This window comes from Microcebus murinus, chromosome 6, assembly GCF_040939455.1.
Source record: "Microcebus murinus isolate Inina chromosome 6, M.murinus_Inina_mat1.0, whole genome shotgun sequence".
Lineage (NCBI taxonomy): Eukaryota > Metazoa > Chordata > Mammalia > Primates > Cheirogaleidae > Microcebus > Microcebus murinus.
The window spans coordinates 71,377,720-71,396,617 of NC_134109.1; the positions used below are offsets into that span (position 1 = coordinate 71,377,720).

An 18,898-nucleotide genomic window follows, 5' to 3' on the forward strand; every position below is an offset into this window, starting at 1 on the left:
AGCCTCCCGAGTAGCTGGGACTACAGGCATGCGCCACCATGCCCGGCTAATTTTTTCTATATATATTTTTAGTTGGTCAATTAATTTGTTTCTATTTTTGGTAGAGACGGGGTCTCGCTCAGGCTGGTTTCGAACTCCTGACCTTGAGCAATCCGCCCGCCTCGGCCTCCCAAAGTGCTAGGATTACAGGCGTGAGCCACCGCGCCCGGCCTGGTGAAAATTATTTTTAACAGCAACTACAAATCAACCATATATAAATCCTCTAGAAAGAGTCCTAAGAATAAACAGCAAATAAATGAATATCTATTCAAGAAAGTCTACCAAAGTTTGGTAAGACAGGTGAGAGTTTGTGGTTTTTGAACCAAGTCTGCTCCCCACTTCCACATCTGTCATCCAAGCTTTGGGAGGAACATTCTACTCCGGACTACTGCAGCCAAGAACACATAGCTCTCTCTCCCCTACGCTCCCAGCCAGTGCTGAACTCTCACTTTTCACACTATATACAAAAAACTAACTAAAATAGATCAAAGACTTAGATGTAAAAACAAAGTATAAAACTCTTGAGAAGAAAACATAAGATAAAGCTTCATGACCTTGGATTTGGTAAAGGATTCTCAGATGTGACATGACGAGCACAAGCAACAAAACAGATAAATTGGATTTCATCAAAATGAAAACTTTTGTGTTTCCAAGGACACCATCAAGAAAGTGAAAGACAACCCAAAGAATGGGAAAAATACTTGCAAATCATACATATGATAAGTGACTTGCATCTAGAATGTATGAAGAATTCTCACAATTAAATAATAAAAGACATATCACCCAATTTCAAAATGGGCAAAGGATCTAAATAGTACTGTTATCAAAAGCTCAGCACTTGGCCGGGCGCGGTGGCTCACGCCTGTAATCCTAGCACTCCAGGAGGCCGAGGCGGGCGGATTGCTCGAGGTCAGGAGTTCGAAACCAGCCTGAGCAAGAGCAAGACCTCGTCTCTACTATAAATAGAAAGAAATTAATTGGCCAACTAATATATATAGAAAAAATTAGCCGGGCGTGGTGGCACATGCCTGTAGTCCCAGCTACTCGGGAAGCTGAGGCAGGAGAATTGCTTGAGCCCAGGAGTTTGAGGTTGCTGTGAGCTAGGCTGATGCCACGGCACTCACTCTAGCCTGGGCAACAAAGCGAGACTCTGTCTCAAAAAAAAAAAAAAAAAAGCTCAGCACTTGTCCCTCAGTCCACATCAGAAGAATGAGGACAAGTGGTTTGAGGAGAAGGAAAGAGAAGTTATTAATTCGTCAGCAAATAAGGAAGATGGAGACTCCAGTCTAAAATGTTGTCATCCTAATTATAATTAGCAATAGAGTTTTTAAAGGGAGGGTTTCCACTTAAAGCAGTTGTTGTTCTGGCCCATCTCCCATGGAGACAATCTTGTGGCCTCTGCCCACCTGGGAGGTCCACCAGACCTCTGTCCCCAGGGATGATTCTGCTGAGCCATCTCCTGTAGCACAAAGGACAAAAGGCATTGTCTTGCCCCTCCCAACCACTGGCCTGAGGCAGGGAACTAGGTTTTTGTTTTTGTTTTTTTTAATATTAATTTATTTTAAATCTTTATTTTCTTTTTTTTTCTAAAGGTACTAAGAAGCAGTGACAGAGGGAACTAGGTTTTAGTTCTCAAAAAGGGTGAGAAAGTTTTAAAGAGACAGAAAACATTTTTGCCATTTTTAAAAGGCCATTCCCTCCATAACAGCATTTCTTCAAAGAAGATATACAAATAACCAAAAAACACATGAAAAGATGTTCAACATCACTAGTCATTAGGGAAATGCAAATCGAAAGCACAGTGAGATACCACTTCATACCAACTAGGATAAGAACAAGTGTTGGCAAGGATGTGGAGAAATTAGAACCCTCTTACACTGCTGATGGTAATGTAAAATGGTGCAGTTACTTTGAAAAACAAACTGACAGTATCTCAAATGGTTAAACAGAAGCATCATTGATTAATCAATTAATAATTGATTAAGAAGATATGCCTCTATTTCTATATCTATGTTTGCATATAAATACATCTGAACTGAGTGGAGAGACCATCTATTGAACCACAAATTTGAGAATCGATATCACAAGACCTTCTCATGGTGCTATTCTGTCAGAGGGAAGTATCCTGCTTGCCTACTCTTCTTACTAGATCCACGTGGTTCATTCAAGTTCGGCTGTGCTAGAATCTCCTCTCTCTTTTGCCAGCAGGTTTGGTCCCAAGGCCATGGTGCTTCTATCCAGGAACATCTGCCTCTGTTTTCTTTTATGGTCCTACAGCTTTCAGGAATTGGTACTCTCCTTTCCACAATTCCTCTCCTACTTGATTCCTTACTTGTGGTAGGGTAAATTTTTAATCCTTCCAGAGGAGTCTACTGCAGTAGAAATAAAGTACAGAAAAAGTTTTCAATAGGTCATCATTGATTACTAATGGATTATCCTGGTATTTTTCTGCAGAGAACTTTGAAATCACCTTGTTTTCAAATCCCTGCTTAACAACTTGTTAGCTAGGTAACATCTAGAAAATTTAACTTCTCTAATATTCATTTTTCTCACCTATAAATTGTAGATAATCATAGCACCTACCTCATATAACTGTTGATAAGACTGAATTTAGTAAGATATTTATAATGATACCTATAATAAATACTTCTATTATTTATTGCTGCTTAACCACCCTAAAACTTAATGTCTTGAAGCAACCATATGTTTGCTCGTATATCAGCAATCCTGGCTGGGCTCAGCTGAGTGGTTCTACTGCTGATCTCACCCGAAGTTACTCATGTGGCTACAGTCATCTGGAGCCTCAGGTGGGCCTGGGTGGTTCAATATGGTTTCATTCACATAACTCAGTTTGAGTGGCCAGTCAGAAGAGCTGGGGGCTGGCTAGACCTCTCTCTTCATTGATGTGGTTTTTTCAGCAGGATAATGAGACTTTTTATCACATGGTGGCTCAGGGCTCAAAGAGAGAAATAGGAGCTTCTAGGCCTCTTAAGGCTAGACTCTGGAACTCGTGCTGCATTCTACTGGTTAAAGAAAGTCACAAGGCCAGTACAGCAGCAACCGGAGGGAAATAGACTCTTTCTCTTGATGGTGGTATGGCATGTACATACAGGATTGCAAAGGTCTGTTAGCTAGAAGACAGACTGAGGATAGCTGAATGTCACATCTCAAGAGCATGAAATAACACAGAATTGCACTCTCTATGCTCTAAAAGCAGTCGCTAATGTTCTGTGTTCAAATTTGCACTTATATTTTAAATAGCTCAATTTTATTAAGGTATGTTACCTCTCTGGGCATTATTGAAAGCTTTTTTCTTGGCACCATTCATAGTGTTCTTTCAACAGACAGAGTGCCTCCATCACCTACTTGACAGCTAACTGTAGCTATCTATATGTCCAGAATCTTCTCTTGCCTTGGTAGTTTGACGATTCTGGCAGTTATACTGGTGGGATTAACTAGATTCTTTGTCTGCTCAATCTGGCTTTTTTCTCTTCCAAATCCACCCAACATTTTTCACAGGAGTGTTTTTCACTCCCTTTTTTCATCCTACCCAATCACATTTGCTGGCTTCAAAGTCTTCACAACTGAGAGTCTCCACTAAAGAGCACAGGGTGCTAAACTGACTCCCGGACCCAGAGGTAACTCAGGAAGACAGGAGGCAGAGGAGCTGATGGGGCAGAGGAGCGTGTGGTGTTTGGGTGATGCATCCACAGCCTTGTTCACTCTGAATAGCAAAGGCATTTATTTATACAAAGCCTCAGTCTCGGAGAGGGGTTATTCCTTCCTGGCTGTGCCCAACAGCTCCTGAGCATAGGGTGATTCTGTTCTCTAGAAATGACCACTTCCTTTGTGAATGATGGAGGGCACTTTCCCCTTGGCTGAGGCTCCCACGTGTGAAGGTTCAGTTTGCTCTTTGCACCAGCCCTCTCTACACCTTTTCAGCCCTTGTCACCATGAGAAGCCACACTAGTTAGTACCTGGTTGGTACTGAGTTCACAGGGACAGCTTTATAGCTGAGCCAATGAACTAACTACAACTCTTCTGAAGGCCTGTTTAGTTATTCTCACTTAGTTCATGTTTCTGTCTATATTGTTTGGTGGTGGGTTGCTTGCTAAATTTTGTTACTGTTTCATCTCATTTCTCATGTTCATTTATGCGTTAGGTCTGTCTCCTCCGTGAGAATACGTATAGCTAAACTTCTTCGAACTTTCTTAATGTGTCAGACCTTGTTCAAGTGATTTACATGGATTATTTCGTTGAATTTTTATAACAGTCTTTTGAGGTAGGTGCTATTATCTCTACTTTACAGATGAAAAAATGGAAACTCAGAGAGGTTAAGTAACATGCCCAAGATTACACAGTTCCTTAGTGGTAAAATCCTAGCTTTGAACCTTGGCAATCTGACACCAGTGTACTCAAACACAAAATGTACTGTCTCGAGAACATAAGCTTCCCAAGGTCAGACACTCTTGAATTCCCGATAGGGAGAACCAGAGCTAAGCATATAGAAAACTATGACTATATACTTGGTGAGTGACTTTCATTACTTAGAATTTTTTAAGATCCCTGAGAGACCATATTGTATATATTTCTTCTATAGTTTTCATTGCTGCTGAAGTTAATGCTTACTAACTAACCAACCAAGCAAGCAGAGAAAGCCCTCACTATGAAAGAGTTCCAGACTAAGCCAAATTTCCTCAATAAGACTAATCTTCAGAAGACTGTCCATAGCGCAGAATTAAACTCAGAGCCTCTGGGTGTTCAACCTCATTTACAATGTTGCCTTCTTTCCACACTCCAGAGCACTGGAGAAATATGGAATGGGCAAACCTGAGCCAGGTGACTGAGTTTGAGCTCTTGGGCCTCACCAGTGATGTCCAGCTCCAGAGGCTGCTCTTCCTGGTGTTCCCGGGCATGTACACCATCTCTGTGCTGGGGACCCCTGGCCATGTTCCTCCTAATCCACGTGAGTGCCACTCTGCACACACCTATGTACTCCTTTCTGAAGAGCCACTCCTTCTTGGATTTCTGCTACTCCTCCACGGTTGTCCCCCAGACCCTGGTGAACTTCTTGGCCAAGAGGAAAGTGCTCTCCTACCTTGGCTGCATGGCTCAGATGTTTTTCTTTGCGGGTTTCACCACCAGTGAGTGCTATCTCATCGCTGCCATGGCATATGTCCGCTATGCTGCTATTTGTAACCCCCTGCTTTACCCAACCATCATGTCTCCTGAGATCTGTGCCTCTCTGATTATAGGCTCCTACAATGGAGGATTTCTCAATTCTCTTATTCACACAAGCTGTATCTTCAGTCTGAATTTCTGTGGTGCTGATGTGGTCACTCACTTCTTTTGTGATGGACCGCCCATCCTATCCCCGTCTTGTGTGGACACTTCACTGTGTGAGATCCTGCTCTTCATCTTTGCTGGATTCAACATCTTGAGCTGCATCCTCACCATCTTGATCTCCTACTTCTTAATCCTCATTGCCATCCTGAAAATGAACTCGGCCCAGGGCAAGTTTAAGCATTTTCTACCTGTGCCTCCCACTTCACTGCCGTCTGTCTCTTCTTTGGCACAACACAATTTATGTACCTGCGCCCCAAGTCTAGCTACTCCCTGACCCAAGACCACACAGTTGCTGTGATCTATACAGTGGTGATCCCAATGCTGAACCCCCTAGTCTCCTCTAGGGGGAGAAACATGGATGTAAATGAAGCTTTAAGAAATGTTTGGGGCAGGAAAACAATGGAATGATTTTCTCAACTCATTATTACACATCTTTAGAAAGCCAAGGGAGGCCAGGCGCGGTGGCTCACGCCTATAGTCCTAGCACTCTGGGAGGCTGAGGCGGGCGGATTGGATTGCTCAAGGTCAGGAGTTCAAAACCAGCCTGAGCAAGAGTGAGACCCCATCTCTACTAAAAATAGAAAGAAAATTAATTGGGCAACTAAAATATATAGAAAAACTTATCAAGGTAATTATTTCATAGAAAAAAATATATAGAAAAATTTAGCCGGGCATGCTCATGCCTATAGTCCCAGCTACTCAGGAGGCTGAGGCAGAAGGATTGCTTGAGCCCAGGAGTTTGAGGTTGTTGTGAGCTAGGCTGACGCCATGGCACTCACTCTAGCCCGGGCAACAGAGCAACAGAGTGTGACTCTGTCTAAAAAAAAAAAAAAAAAAAAACAAAGCCAAGGGAATAGTACCTTACATGATGCTACCCTGAGCACATTCCCATGCTAATCCCTGTGAATGGTGGGCGTGTCCTCTGGTCTGCAGGTGCTTCTGCATCTACCTGCCACAGAAGAACCGATGGTGTCATAGAAACCAAGAGGTGAGAAAGGAGTTTCTGCTTGTTGTACAATTGGACCCATTGGCAAGATTTAGTTATGCTTGTTCAGATGCTTCATTCATTTTTCTGAGTATATTTTATTTTATAATTATAAATGGACATTTATATTCTTCATAATAACATTATTTTCTTATCTAACTTGAAGACCTTGGCTGCTTGGGGAGATCCTTCATATTCTTTACCATATCCTCTTCATAAAAACTGGCTCCTTGACTGAGAAAATTTTTATTGGATTGTTTGAGTGATACTGTAACAATAGCTTCAAAATTTCATATGTTTTATGTCTTTTGATGACTATTTTGCTGACCAAAGAATCATCTGGCTACTTTCAAACTGGGTAAACTTGGTAAAGTTACTAAGTCTCAGATATCTCATCTTGGTTTTCTTTTTTTGAGAGAGAGAAAGTCGCACTGTTGTCCGGGCTAGAGTGCTGTGGCATCACCCTAGCTCACAGCAACATCAAACTCCTGGGCTCAAGCATCTTTTAATTGTTCTCACAAAGTGAGTTGGCAGGGAGGGAAAGGACATGTTCTCAAAGGCTTGTTGTCCCTGTTAACATTCTGTTCTTGCTAATTTATAAATTGTGGTTCAATTAAACTAGATATTTTTAATTAAGAAGAGTCATATAGTGGGAGCTCAATCAAGTATGATATTCCTGGGCTTTCCGTACTCCTTTGCTCACTCCATCTTTGGAGGAGTGACTTATTTCACTGATAAATTTTGGAAGAATAAACTAGGCATGCTTGGCTGAGGCCCTTCACAAGGGAGGCCTGTCTTGGTTCAGTGCAACCATGACTGAGTCAGCAAAGTCTGCCTGGCTCTGGAGTTGAGTTTCACAAAGACCATTTTCCCACAGATACAGTCCATGTCTCTAATGTAGTCTTTTTTTTGGAGACAGAGTCTCACTGCACAGGCTAGAGTGCCATGGTGTCAGCCTGGTCTAAGATAGCCTTTAACAGTAATACAATTGATATTTTATTCCCCATTTGATTATATTTTATCCTTTTTATAAATTGTTCAGAATCAGGAGGTCAAGAATGGTGCTACATATATGGACATGCCCTCACAGAGATCCTGGCACTTAAATTGTTGCTGAATTTTAATAGAAATTTCACTTTTTATCGTAAAGTTTACTGTTAGCCTTTAATAGTGTTGCTCATATTTAGGTTTACTGATGACCATCTAGTGCTAGAGACTTTATTAAAGGCAATGTAGTATAACTGCTTTTCTGCATTGATTTGGAGTTTCAGCACAATATCAAATAGAAATGGTGAAAGAATACATTTCATGTTCATGGATTCAATAATCAATATCATTAACATGAAAACATTTCCTAAATCAATCTACAGATTCAATACAATCCCTAGGAAAACCTCAGCAGGCTTTTTCTTTAAAAATTAACATGCTGATTCTTAGATTTATATGCAGATACAAAGAAACCAGAATAGCTAAACAATTTTGAAAAGAAGGACAAAAGTGTGGGATACATTCCCAACTATAAAACTTCTTATAAAGCTACAGTTATGGCCAGGCGTGGTGGCTCACGCCTGTAATCCTAGCACTCTGGGAGGCTGAGGCGGGCGGATTGCTCAAGGTCAGGAGTTCAAAACCAGCCTGAGCGAGACCCCGTCTCTACCATAAAAATAGAAAGAAATTAATTGGCCAACTAATATATATATATATAAAAATCAGCCGGGCATGGTGGCTCGTGCCTGTAGTCCCAGCTACTCGGGAGGCTGAGGCAGTAGGATCGCTTGAGCCCAGGAGTTTGAGGTTGCTGTGAACTAGGCTGACGCCACAGCACTCACTCTAGCCTAGGCAAGAAAGTGAGACTCTGTCTCCAAAAAAAACAAACAAACAAACAAAAAGAAACAAAGCTACAGTTATTAAAACATTGAGGGAGGCTGGGTGGAGGCTGGGTATGGTAGCTCATACCTATAATCCTAGCACTTTAGGAGGCTGAGGCAAAAGGATTGCTTGAGGCCAAGAGTTTGAGACCTGCCTGGGCAACATAGTGAGATCCTGTTTCTACCAAAACATTTTTAAAAATTAGCTAAGCATGATGTCACATGCCTGTAGTTCTAGCTGAGAGGCTGAGCCAGGAGGATTGCTTGAGCCTGGAAGTTGGAGGTTACGGTGAGCTGTGATCCCTCCCCTGCACACCAGCATGAGTGACAGAGCAAGACTCTGTCCCAACAACAACAACAACATGGGCATCCACTCAAAAGAACAAAAGACATTCTATAAAAAAGACATCTGCACTAGAATGTTTACAGCAGCACAATTCATAATTGCAAAGATGTGGAAACAACCTGAGTGCCCATCAATACATAAGTGGATTAATAAAATGTGGTATACGTATACCGTGGAGTTCTACTCAGCTACAAAAAACAATGGTGATATAGCACATCTTATATTATCCTGGATAGAGCTGGAACCCATTCTACTAAGTGAAGTATCACAAGAATGAAAAAACAAGCACCACATGTACTTACCATCAAATTGGTTTTAACTAATCAACACTTAAGTGCACATGTAATAATAACATTCATCAGATGTCGGGCAGAAGGGAAGGGGGAGGGAGGGATGGGTATGCACACACACCTAATGGGTGTGGTACACATTGTCTGAGGGATGGACATGCTTGAAGCTCTGACACGGGTTGGGCAAAGGCAATATATATAACCTAAATATTTGTACCTCTATAATATGCTGAAATAAAAAAAATTAAAAACAAAAATAAGCAACAACCCCCCCCCCCAAAATAAACCTCAGTAGGAGTAGTGGCATAAGGATAGGTATGTAGTTTAATGGAATAGAATCCAAAAATAAACCCTTGGATTTATGGTGAATTTTCAGGTGAATTAATTTTACCTGAAAAAGACATAACAGACTTGTACACTAAAAACAACAAAATATTGCTTAGAGAATTAAGCAAGTCCTAAATAAATGGAAATGCATACTAAGTTCATTGGTTGCAAGATTTAATATTGTTAAGATGTAAATACTGCCCAAATGGATCTTTAGATTCAATTCCATCCCAATCAAAATCCCAGAAGGCTTTTTATAGATATTGACAAATTGATTCTGAAGTTCACATGGAAATGCCGAGGACTTAGAATAACCAAGTTTGAAAAATAACAAAGTTGAAGTTCCAAAACTACCTGATTTCAAGAATTATTATGGCCGGGCACAGTGGCTCACACCTGTAATCGTAGCACTCTGGGAGGCCGAGGCGGGAGGATTGCTTGAGGTCAGGAGTTCGAAACCAGCCTGAGCAAGAGCGAGATCCCGTCTCTACTAAAAATAGAAAGAAATTAATTGGCCAATTAATATATATAGAAAAAATTAGCCAGGCATGGTGGCGCATGCCTCCCAGCTACTCGGGAGGCTGAGGCAGCAGGATTGTTTGAGCCCAGGAGTTTGAGGTTGCTGTGAGCTAGGCTGACGCCACAGCACTCACTCTAGCCTGGGCAACACAGTGAGACTCTGTCTCAAAAAAAAAAAAGAATTATTATAAGGCTACAGTCATCAAGGCCAGTGTTGTATTGCTGTAAAAATAGACAAATAGATTAATGGAATAGACTAGAGAGTCCAGAAATAGACCCAAAAATATGTGGACAGCCAGTTTTTGACAAAGGTACCAAGGCAATTCAATGGAGAAAGGATAGTCTTTTCAACAAATGGTGTAAGAATATTTGGTTATCCATATACATAAAAATAAACATTTATTTATACCTCACACAAAATAAAAACAATTACAACTGGATCATGGACCTAACTGTAAAATCTAAAACGATAAAACTTCTAAAACATAGGAGAAAACCTTTGTGACCTTGAGGTAGGTAGCCAAAGATTTCTTAGATATGACACAAAAGCATAATCCATAAAAGCACAAATTAACAAATTGGACCTTATCCAAACTAAAACACATCAAAAAATACTTAATAGGCCGGGCACAGTGGCTCACGCCTGTAATCCTAGCTCTCTAGGAGGCCGAGGCGGGCGGATTGCTCAAGGTCAGGAGTTCGAAACCAGCCTGAGTAAGAGCGAGACCCCGTCTTTACTAAAAATAGAAAGAAATTAATTGGCCAACTAATATATACAGAAAAAAATCAGCCAGGCATGGTGGCACATGCCTGTAGTCCCAGCTACTTGGGAGGCTGAGGCAGAAGGATTGCTTGAGCCCAGCAGTTGGAGGTTGCTGTGAGCTAGGCTGATGCCATGGCGCTCTAATCCAGGCAATGAAAGTGAGACTCCGCCTCCAAAAAAAAAAAAAAGATTGACAGTTGCAAGTGTTGGTGAGCAACTGGAACTCTAATATACTGCTGGTGGGACAGTAAAATGGTAAAATTACATGGGGAAACAGTTTGATGGTTTCACAAAATGTTCAATATACACCTACCATATGAAACAACTATTCTATTCATTGTATTACCCCAAGATAAATAAAAGCATATATCCATACAAAGACTTGTGTACAAATGTCCTTAGCAGCTCTATTTGTACTACTACAAAACTGAAAAGAACCCAAATGCCCATTAACAGGTAAATAAAGACTAAGACATTCAAAAGCAGCTGCATACATGGGGAAAATTAGAAGGTGAAATGTGGCTTTATTTAGTTAACTAGCTAACAGAGAAAAATAAACTATAAAATAGAAAGTAAGAGTAATAAACTCACAGCACATAATTGTCCCTTTAAAGAGAAAACTCACAGCACAATGGCCCTTTGTTTTTTTTTTTTGTTTGTTTTGTTTTTTTTGATTAAACACCTGGGTCTCAACTCCAGGGCTCTAGTGATCCTCCTACCTCAGTCTTCCAAGTAGCTGGGACTACAGGCACATGCCACCATGCCTGGCTAATTTTTCTATATTTTGTAGAGACGGAGTCTCACTCTTGCTCAATCTGGTCTCAAACACATGAGCTCAAGCAATCCTCCTACCTTGGCCTCCCAAAGTGCTAGGATTACAGACGTGAGCCACTGTGCCCAACCCACACTGTCTTAATTAATGTAGCTTTATCATAAATCCAATGTAGTTGAATAAATTCTCCCACCTTATTCTTCAAAGCATTTAGGTTATTATTGATCATTTGTATATCTATATATGGAATCTCTCAATCTAATCAGACTGAGGTTCCACAAAAAATGTGATTTTGACTGGGATTGCAGGAAATCTATATATACAGTCTCGGTTTAGAGAGAATTGATATCTTTAAACAGTTTTGTCTTCCAATTGATGAACATTGTATATATATCTCTCTACATTTCATTTCAGATCTTCTTCTTCTTTTTTTTTTAATTGAGACAGAGTCTTGCTCTGTTGCCTGGGCTAGAGTGCTGTGGTGTCAGCCTAGCTCACAGCAACCTCAAACTCCTGGGCTCAAGCAATCCTTCTGTCTCAGCCTCCTGAGTAGCTGGGACTAACAGGCATGCGCCACCATGCCCAGCTAATTTATTCTATATATTTTTAGTTGTCCATCTAATTTCTTTCTATTTTTAGTAGAGACGGGGTCTCATTCTTACTCAGGCTGGTCTGGAACTCCTGACCTCGGGGGTACTCCTGACCTCAAGACCTCCCGCCTTGGCCTTGCAGAGTGCTAGGATTACAGGCATAAGCCACCACACTCGGCCCATTTCAGATCTTCTTTACTTTCTCTCAATATTGTTTTATATTTGAAAAATAAGAGGTCTTGTTTATATTTTGTAAAATTTATCCATATTTAATATATTTATTCTGAAAATTTGAAACCCTGTGAGTATAGTGTAAATTTGTATAAGCATTTTGGAATGGTTTGGCATTAGTAACTTAAATTGAAAATAGGCATATTTCACAATCTAACAATTTTCCTTGTGATATTCACCCAACAGCTATATGTAACCATGTACATCAGAGGACATGTAGAAGAATGTACAGATAAGCCTTATTCATAATAGGCCAATAATGGAAACAGACAAAATGTCTATTTACAACAGAATGGATAATTATATTATGATATATTCATATAATAGAATACCATACAGCAATGAAAATGAACAAACTATAGCTAACTACAACAATAAAGACGAATCTCACAAATGTTAAGTGAACAAAGTAAAAGGTGGCCTTACTGACAACCTCTCCAACAGAAGAAAATAAAGTAAGTAACAGAAAGTAAGAAAAATAAACTCACAACACATAATTGCCCCTTTGAAGAGAAAACTCACAACCTAAATACCCCTTTTGTTTTGTTTAAACACCTGGGGCTTAACTAATTATTCTCAGCCTTAAAGACTCCTAAGCAGACAGTAGGGGTGCGAGTCCCCCACTCCAGTTATCTGCCTCAGTTCCTGCTTGGGCTGCTTCCAAGGACTCAGATAACCTGACCTCACAGAGGAAAAATAAATTAAAAAATAAAGAACACCTGCAACAGCTCCACTGCCACTTCTGTTATCAGTCTGCTAAAATAGAGGGGGAAAAAAGCCATTTTTACCCTTTAAAATGCCAAGCAATTTTCTCTCAGGTGCCCAGCGTTTCTATTCCTTCACTCGTGCGCCATGGCCACTCACTCTCTCTTTTTTGCGTGCTCTCTCTCTCTCTTTCTTTCTCATAAAAATAAATAAACTTTGTACTCCTTTCTATCCTAAACTCCGTGTGAAAAATCTTTCTCCACCAGCTGTGAACACCTAGTAAATTTGCATCCTTTCACAATGCCAGACACTAAAGAATACACATGGTTCCATTTATACAAAGTTCTCAGTTTAGCTAGACAAAGGTTGTGAAAAGCAAGTAAGTGATTACCATGAAAGTCAGGAAAATGACTCCTTTTGGGGGGAGACAGGTAGCTCCAATTGGTAATGGGGAACAAAGGGAGCTACTGAAATGCCAGAAATGTTCTATTTCTTAAACTTGGTGGTTATTGCAGGTAAAGGTGTTCACTAAAGCAAACATTTATGCATTTTTTTTCCTGAATAAGGGCTATATTTATCAATGAAAAAAATTTAAAAATTAATACTTTTTGCAAACTTGAGTTTATGGATTGAGATTCCCATGAAATCTAAGTGCTTGATAGAGCGTTGTTTAGATATGAGCTTAAATTCTGGGTCTGTTTCTTCCTAACATCCAGAACTCTTTAAGAGAACCAACATATATATGCTACCTAGAGAAAGAAATGCATGTAGCTGTTCATATGTCAATGAGCTAGATAAAGACACCCTACCCTGTGCATTAGTCAGAGGTCTCCAGAGAAACAGAACCATTATATGCATATTCAGTCATGTGTTGCTTAACAATGGGGATATGTTCTGAGAAATGCATCATTCATTATTGTTCAGACATCATAGAGTATACTTAGATAAACCTAGATGGTATAGCCTACTACACACCTAGGCTATGTGGTATAGCCTATTGCTTCTAGGCTATAAACCTGTACAGCACATTACCGTACTGAATATTGTAGGCAATTGTAACACAATAGTAAGTATTTGTGTATCTAAACATATCTCAACATAGAAAAGGTAATGTGTTACACTATGACATTATGACAGCAATAGGAATTTTAACTCCATTATAATATTATGGAACCACCATTGGGTATGTGGTCCATCATTGATCCAAACATCATTATTTGGGGCATGGCTATATATAGAGAGAGAGTGGACGAGTAGGGTTGGGAGAGAGACCAAGAGACAGAGAGATAGAGATAGAGATTTATTATTAGGAATTGACTCACGGTTATAGAGACTAAAAATTACTATAATCTTCCATCTGCAAGCTGGAGACTCAGGAAAGCTGGTGATATAATTCATCCTGAGTTACACTATTAGCCCTAACCACAGGGCTAACAGTGTAAATCCTAGTTGGAAGGCAGGTAAAGATGAGATGAGATGTGCCAGCTCAAGCAGGCAGGCAGGAAGCAAAACGAGTGCATTCCTCTTTCCTCAGCTGTTTGTTCTATTCAAGCCCTCAACAAATTGGATGGTGCCCTATCTCATTGAGGAGGGCTGTATACTGTACTGGTCTGCTGATTCAAATGCTAATCTCATCCAGAAACACCCTCACAGACACACACACAAATGTTTAATGTGGGCACCCCTCGGCACAGTCCGGTTGACATATAAAACTCACCATCATATCCTGCAAACAATATCAGCCTTTCCACAAATATGAAACAAATATGCTTTATTTTTTATTTTTTAAGAAGTATGGTTTGTTATTAAATTTTTTGATTAATTTCTTCTTAAATTTTTATCTAAAGTTGGTAACATTGACTTATAGGATAAAGCCTAAATTCCTTAGTGATGAGTACTCACTCATTCATCTCATCTCTTTTACCATTCTCAAAGTTTATGCTCCAGAAATACTGATCTATTTGTATTTCCTAGAATACACTATGCCTTCTCAAGCCTTTTTTCTTTGCCTTACACTGTACTGTTTGCCTGTAACATTTTCGTTGTATTTGCTTTCTTTGAAAATTCCTGTATGTTCAAATTCTCTGCTTAAATGCTACCTTCCTGGGAACCCATCCTTTTGCTAAGGATCCATTCTCCTAATATTAATAACTTTGTGCATATCTCTATTAAAGCAATTATCCCCATTTACAATATTATAATAGAATTATAAGATAATTTCTCTCCTTCTCCACTAGAGGGCAGGAACAGTTTCTTTCATTTTTATTTCTAGCACACAACACCATGACTGGCTTATGGTAACTATCCAAATAACTGGAGACTAAGAAGCAGAAGCCCATGAAGTACAAAGAAACCAGAAGAATGCGGAGTTGTTTCTGATGCCAGATGAAAGCATTGTTTCAAAAAGTATGGTGAGATCAAGTACATCACGTTGCTGAGAATTCAATGAGATCAGAAAATTGAAATGTGAGATCGGTCACAGTGGCTCACATCTGTAATCCTAGCCAAGGTGGGAGGACCGCTTGTGGTCAGGAGTTTGAGACCAGCCTAAGCAAGAGTGAGACTCTGTCTACTAAAAATAGAAAAAATTAGCCAGCCAACTAAAAATAGAAACAAAAAATTAACTGGGAGTGGTGGTAAGCACTGTAGTCTCAGCTACTCAGGAGGCTGAGGCAGGAGGATCACTTGAGCCCAGGAGTTTGAGGTTGCTGTGAGCTAGGCAGATGCCATAGCACTCTAGCCTGGGCAACAGAGTGAGACTCCGTCTCAAAAAAAGAAAAAAAATTGAAATGTGGAGAAAATGGAGGTAATTAGTGAACTTGACAAAAATATTTTCATTATAGTGGTGTGGAAAAAGTCCTGAGATTTACTTCCTTTGCCACTCTCTGGCAAATTTCTCCTTCTTCTTGCTTGGAACTTAAATAAAATAATGACTGGAGTTAGAGTAGCCATATTGGGTCATGAGGTTACCTTGAGGATGTGCTAAGGATGGCAGAGCAGGAAGACAGAGGAGCCTGAGTCCCTAGTGACTATGTAGAACCACAATAACTACCTTTGGACTTCTTTCACTTAGAAGAAAACAAACCCTATCTTGTGTACGCAACTTTAATTTGGGTTTTTTGTTATGTGTGACTAGATATAATTCACGTTGACCTAGGAGAACAAAGGAAAGAGGCAGTGTCATGGCATGAAAAAGACTTTTTTAATTGACAGATAAAACTGTATATATTTATTGTGTACAACATGATGTTTTGAAATATATATAGATTGTGGAATGGCTAAATCAAGCTATTTAACATAGTTGTCATTTTATGGTGAGAACTCTTGACATCTTTTCTTTTAGAATTTTTCAAGAATACAATATATTGTTATTAACTATGATCAACATGTTGTACAATAGATCTGTTGAACTTATTCCTCCTACTTAACTGAAATTTTGTATCCTTTGACCAAGGTCTCCCCAACTCCCTAGCCTGCCACACCACCACCCCAGCCCCTGGTAACCACCATTTTACTCCCTACTTCTATGAGATCAACTTTTTTAGATTCCACAGATAAGTGAGATCATGCAGTATTTGTCTTTCTGTGCCTTTTTATTTCACTTAACAAAATGTCCTTCAGGCCGGGTGTGATGGCTCATGCCTGTAATCTTAGCACTCTAGGAGGCTGAGGCGGGAGGATCGCTCAAGGTCAGGAGTTTGAAACCAGCCTGAGCAAGAGCTAGACCCCTGTCTCTACTAAAAATAGAAACAAATTAATTGGCCAACTAAAAATATATAGAAAAAATTAGCTGGGCATGGTGGCGCATGCCTGTAGTCCCAGCTCGGGAGGCTGAGGCAGGAGGATTGCCTGAGCCCAGGAGTTTAAGGTTGCTGTGAGCTAGGCTGATGCTACGGCACTCTAGCCGGGGCAACAGAGTGAGACTCTGTCTCAAAAAACAAACAAAATATCTTTCAGCCTCATCAGTGTTGTCACAAATGACAGGATTTCCTTCTTTTTATGGCCAAATAATATTCCATTATGAATATTCACCATCTTTGTTTATCTATTAATCCATGGATGGACACTTGGGTTGCTTCCATGTTGTAGCTACTGTATACAATACTACTATGAACATGGTTGCACAAATATTTCTTTGACACCCTGCTTTCAATTCTTTTGGGTATTTACTCAGAGGTAAATATGGGTCATATAGTAATTGTGTTTTTAAGTTTTTGAGAAACCTTCATACTGTTTTCTATAATGGCTGTACTAATTTATGTTCCCAACAATAGTGTGCAAGTGTTCCCTTTTCTCCACATAATCACCAACACTTATTAATATTATCTTTTCTTTTTTTTCTGAGACAGGGTCTCACTAGATTTGGCTCAGGCTAGACTTCAGTGGCATTATCATAGCTCCCTGCAACCTCCCCCTCCTGGGCTTAAGCAATCCTTGTGCCTCAGTCTCCCAAGTAACTGGAATTACAGGCAGGTGCCACCAGACCTGGTTAATTATATGGTTTTTGTCCTTCATTCTGTTAATGTGTGTATCACGTTTATTAATTTGCATATGTTGAACTATCCTTGCGTGCCAACAATAAATCCCGCTTGACCATGGAGAATGATCTTTTTTTTTTTTTTTTTTTTTGAGACAGAGTCTCACTTTGTTGCCCAGGCTAGACTGAGTGCCGTGGCGTCAGCCTAGCTCACAGCAACCTAAAACTCCTGGGCTCAAGCAATCCTCCTGCCTCAGCCTCCCAAGTAGCTGGGACTACAGTCATGTGCCACCATGCCCGGCTAATTTTTTTCTATATATATTAGTTGGCTAATTAATTTCTTTCCATTTATAGTAGAGATAGGATCTTGCTCTTGCTCAGGCTGGTTTCAAACTCCTGACCTCGAGCAATCCACCCGCCTCGGCCTCCCAGAGTGGTAGGATTACAGATGTGAGCCACCGTGCCTGGTCTATTTCTTTAAGGTTTAATCTTAGTATGTTGTATTTGTCTAGGAATTATCCATTTCTTCTAGGTTATACAATTTGTTGGCCTATAATTGTTTATAATAGTTTCTTATGATCCTTTGTATTTCTGTTGTATCAGTTGTGATGTCTCCTTTTTCATTTCTCATTTTATTTATTTGTTCTCTCTTTTTTTTCTTAGTCTAGCTAAAGGTTTGTTGGTTTTGTTTATCTCTTAAAAAACCAATTCTTCATTTCATCAAACTTTTTTGTTTTTCTAGTTTCTATTTCATTTATTTCTACTCTAATTTTTATTATTTCCTTCCTTTTACCAACTTGAAGTTTAGTTTTGTTCTTGTTTTTCCAGTTCTTTGAAATGGAATATTAGGTCATTTATTTGAGTTCTTTCTTTTTTTTTGATGTAGGCATTTATTATTATAAACTTCTCTCTTAGAATTGCTTTTGCTGCATAAGTTTTGATATATTGTGTTCTCATTTTCATTTGTCTCAAGATACTTTTTAATTTCCCTTTTAATTTCTTCATTGACCCATTGGTTGTCTAGGACCATGTTGTTTAATTTCCATCTATTTGTGAATTTTTCAAAGTTCCTCCTGTTACTGAATTCTAGTCTTATACCCTTGTGGTCTGGAACGACACTTGATATGATTTTAATCTTCTTAAATTAGTTAAGACTTGTTTTGTTGCTTAACATAGGATCTATTCTGAAGAATGTTCCATGTGCACATGAGAAGAATGTATATTCTGCTGCTGTTGGATAAAATGTTCTATGTATGTCTATTAGGTTTGTTTAGAATGTAGTTTAAGTCCGGTGTTTCCTTATTGATATTCTGTCTTAATGATCTGTCCATTGCTTCAAGTGAGGCATTGAAGTCCTCTACTATTATTGCATTGCAGTCTATTTCTCCCTTCAGATCTGATTTTATTTTGATTTTATTTTAATTGTTAATATTTGCTTTATATATTTAGGTGCTCCTATGTTGTGGGTGCATCTAAATTTATAACTGTTATATCCTCTTGCTGAATTGACCCTTGTTTCATTATATAATGACCTTCTTTGTCTGTTTTTATAGTTTTGAATTAAAGTCTATTTTATCTGATATAATTATATATCATATATGTGATATATATATATTTTTTATAATTACTTCTGCTCTCTT

At 39.4% G+C, this 18,898-nt stretch overlaps 1 protein-coding gene across 1 annotated transcript; it reads left to right on the forward strand.

Annotated features, from left to right (window-relative positions):
• The first annotated feature begins 216 nt into the window (after positions 1–216).
• On the forward strand, positions 217–5,826 carry OR5AU1 (olfactory receptor family 5 subfamily AU member 1). Its single transcript, XM_076004200.1, is given in 3 exon segments — positions 217–4,980; positions 4,982–5,561; positions 5,564–5,826. Coding segments are annotated over 3 exon segments (975 nt in total). The 5' UTR covers positions 217–4,815; the 3' UTR covers positions 5,794–5,826.
• The last annotated feature ends 13,072 nt before the right edge of the window (positions 5,827–18,898 follow it).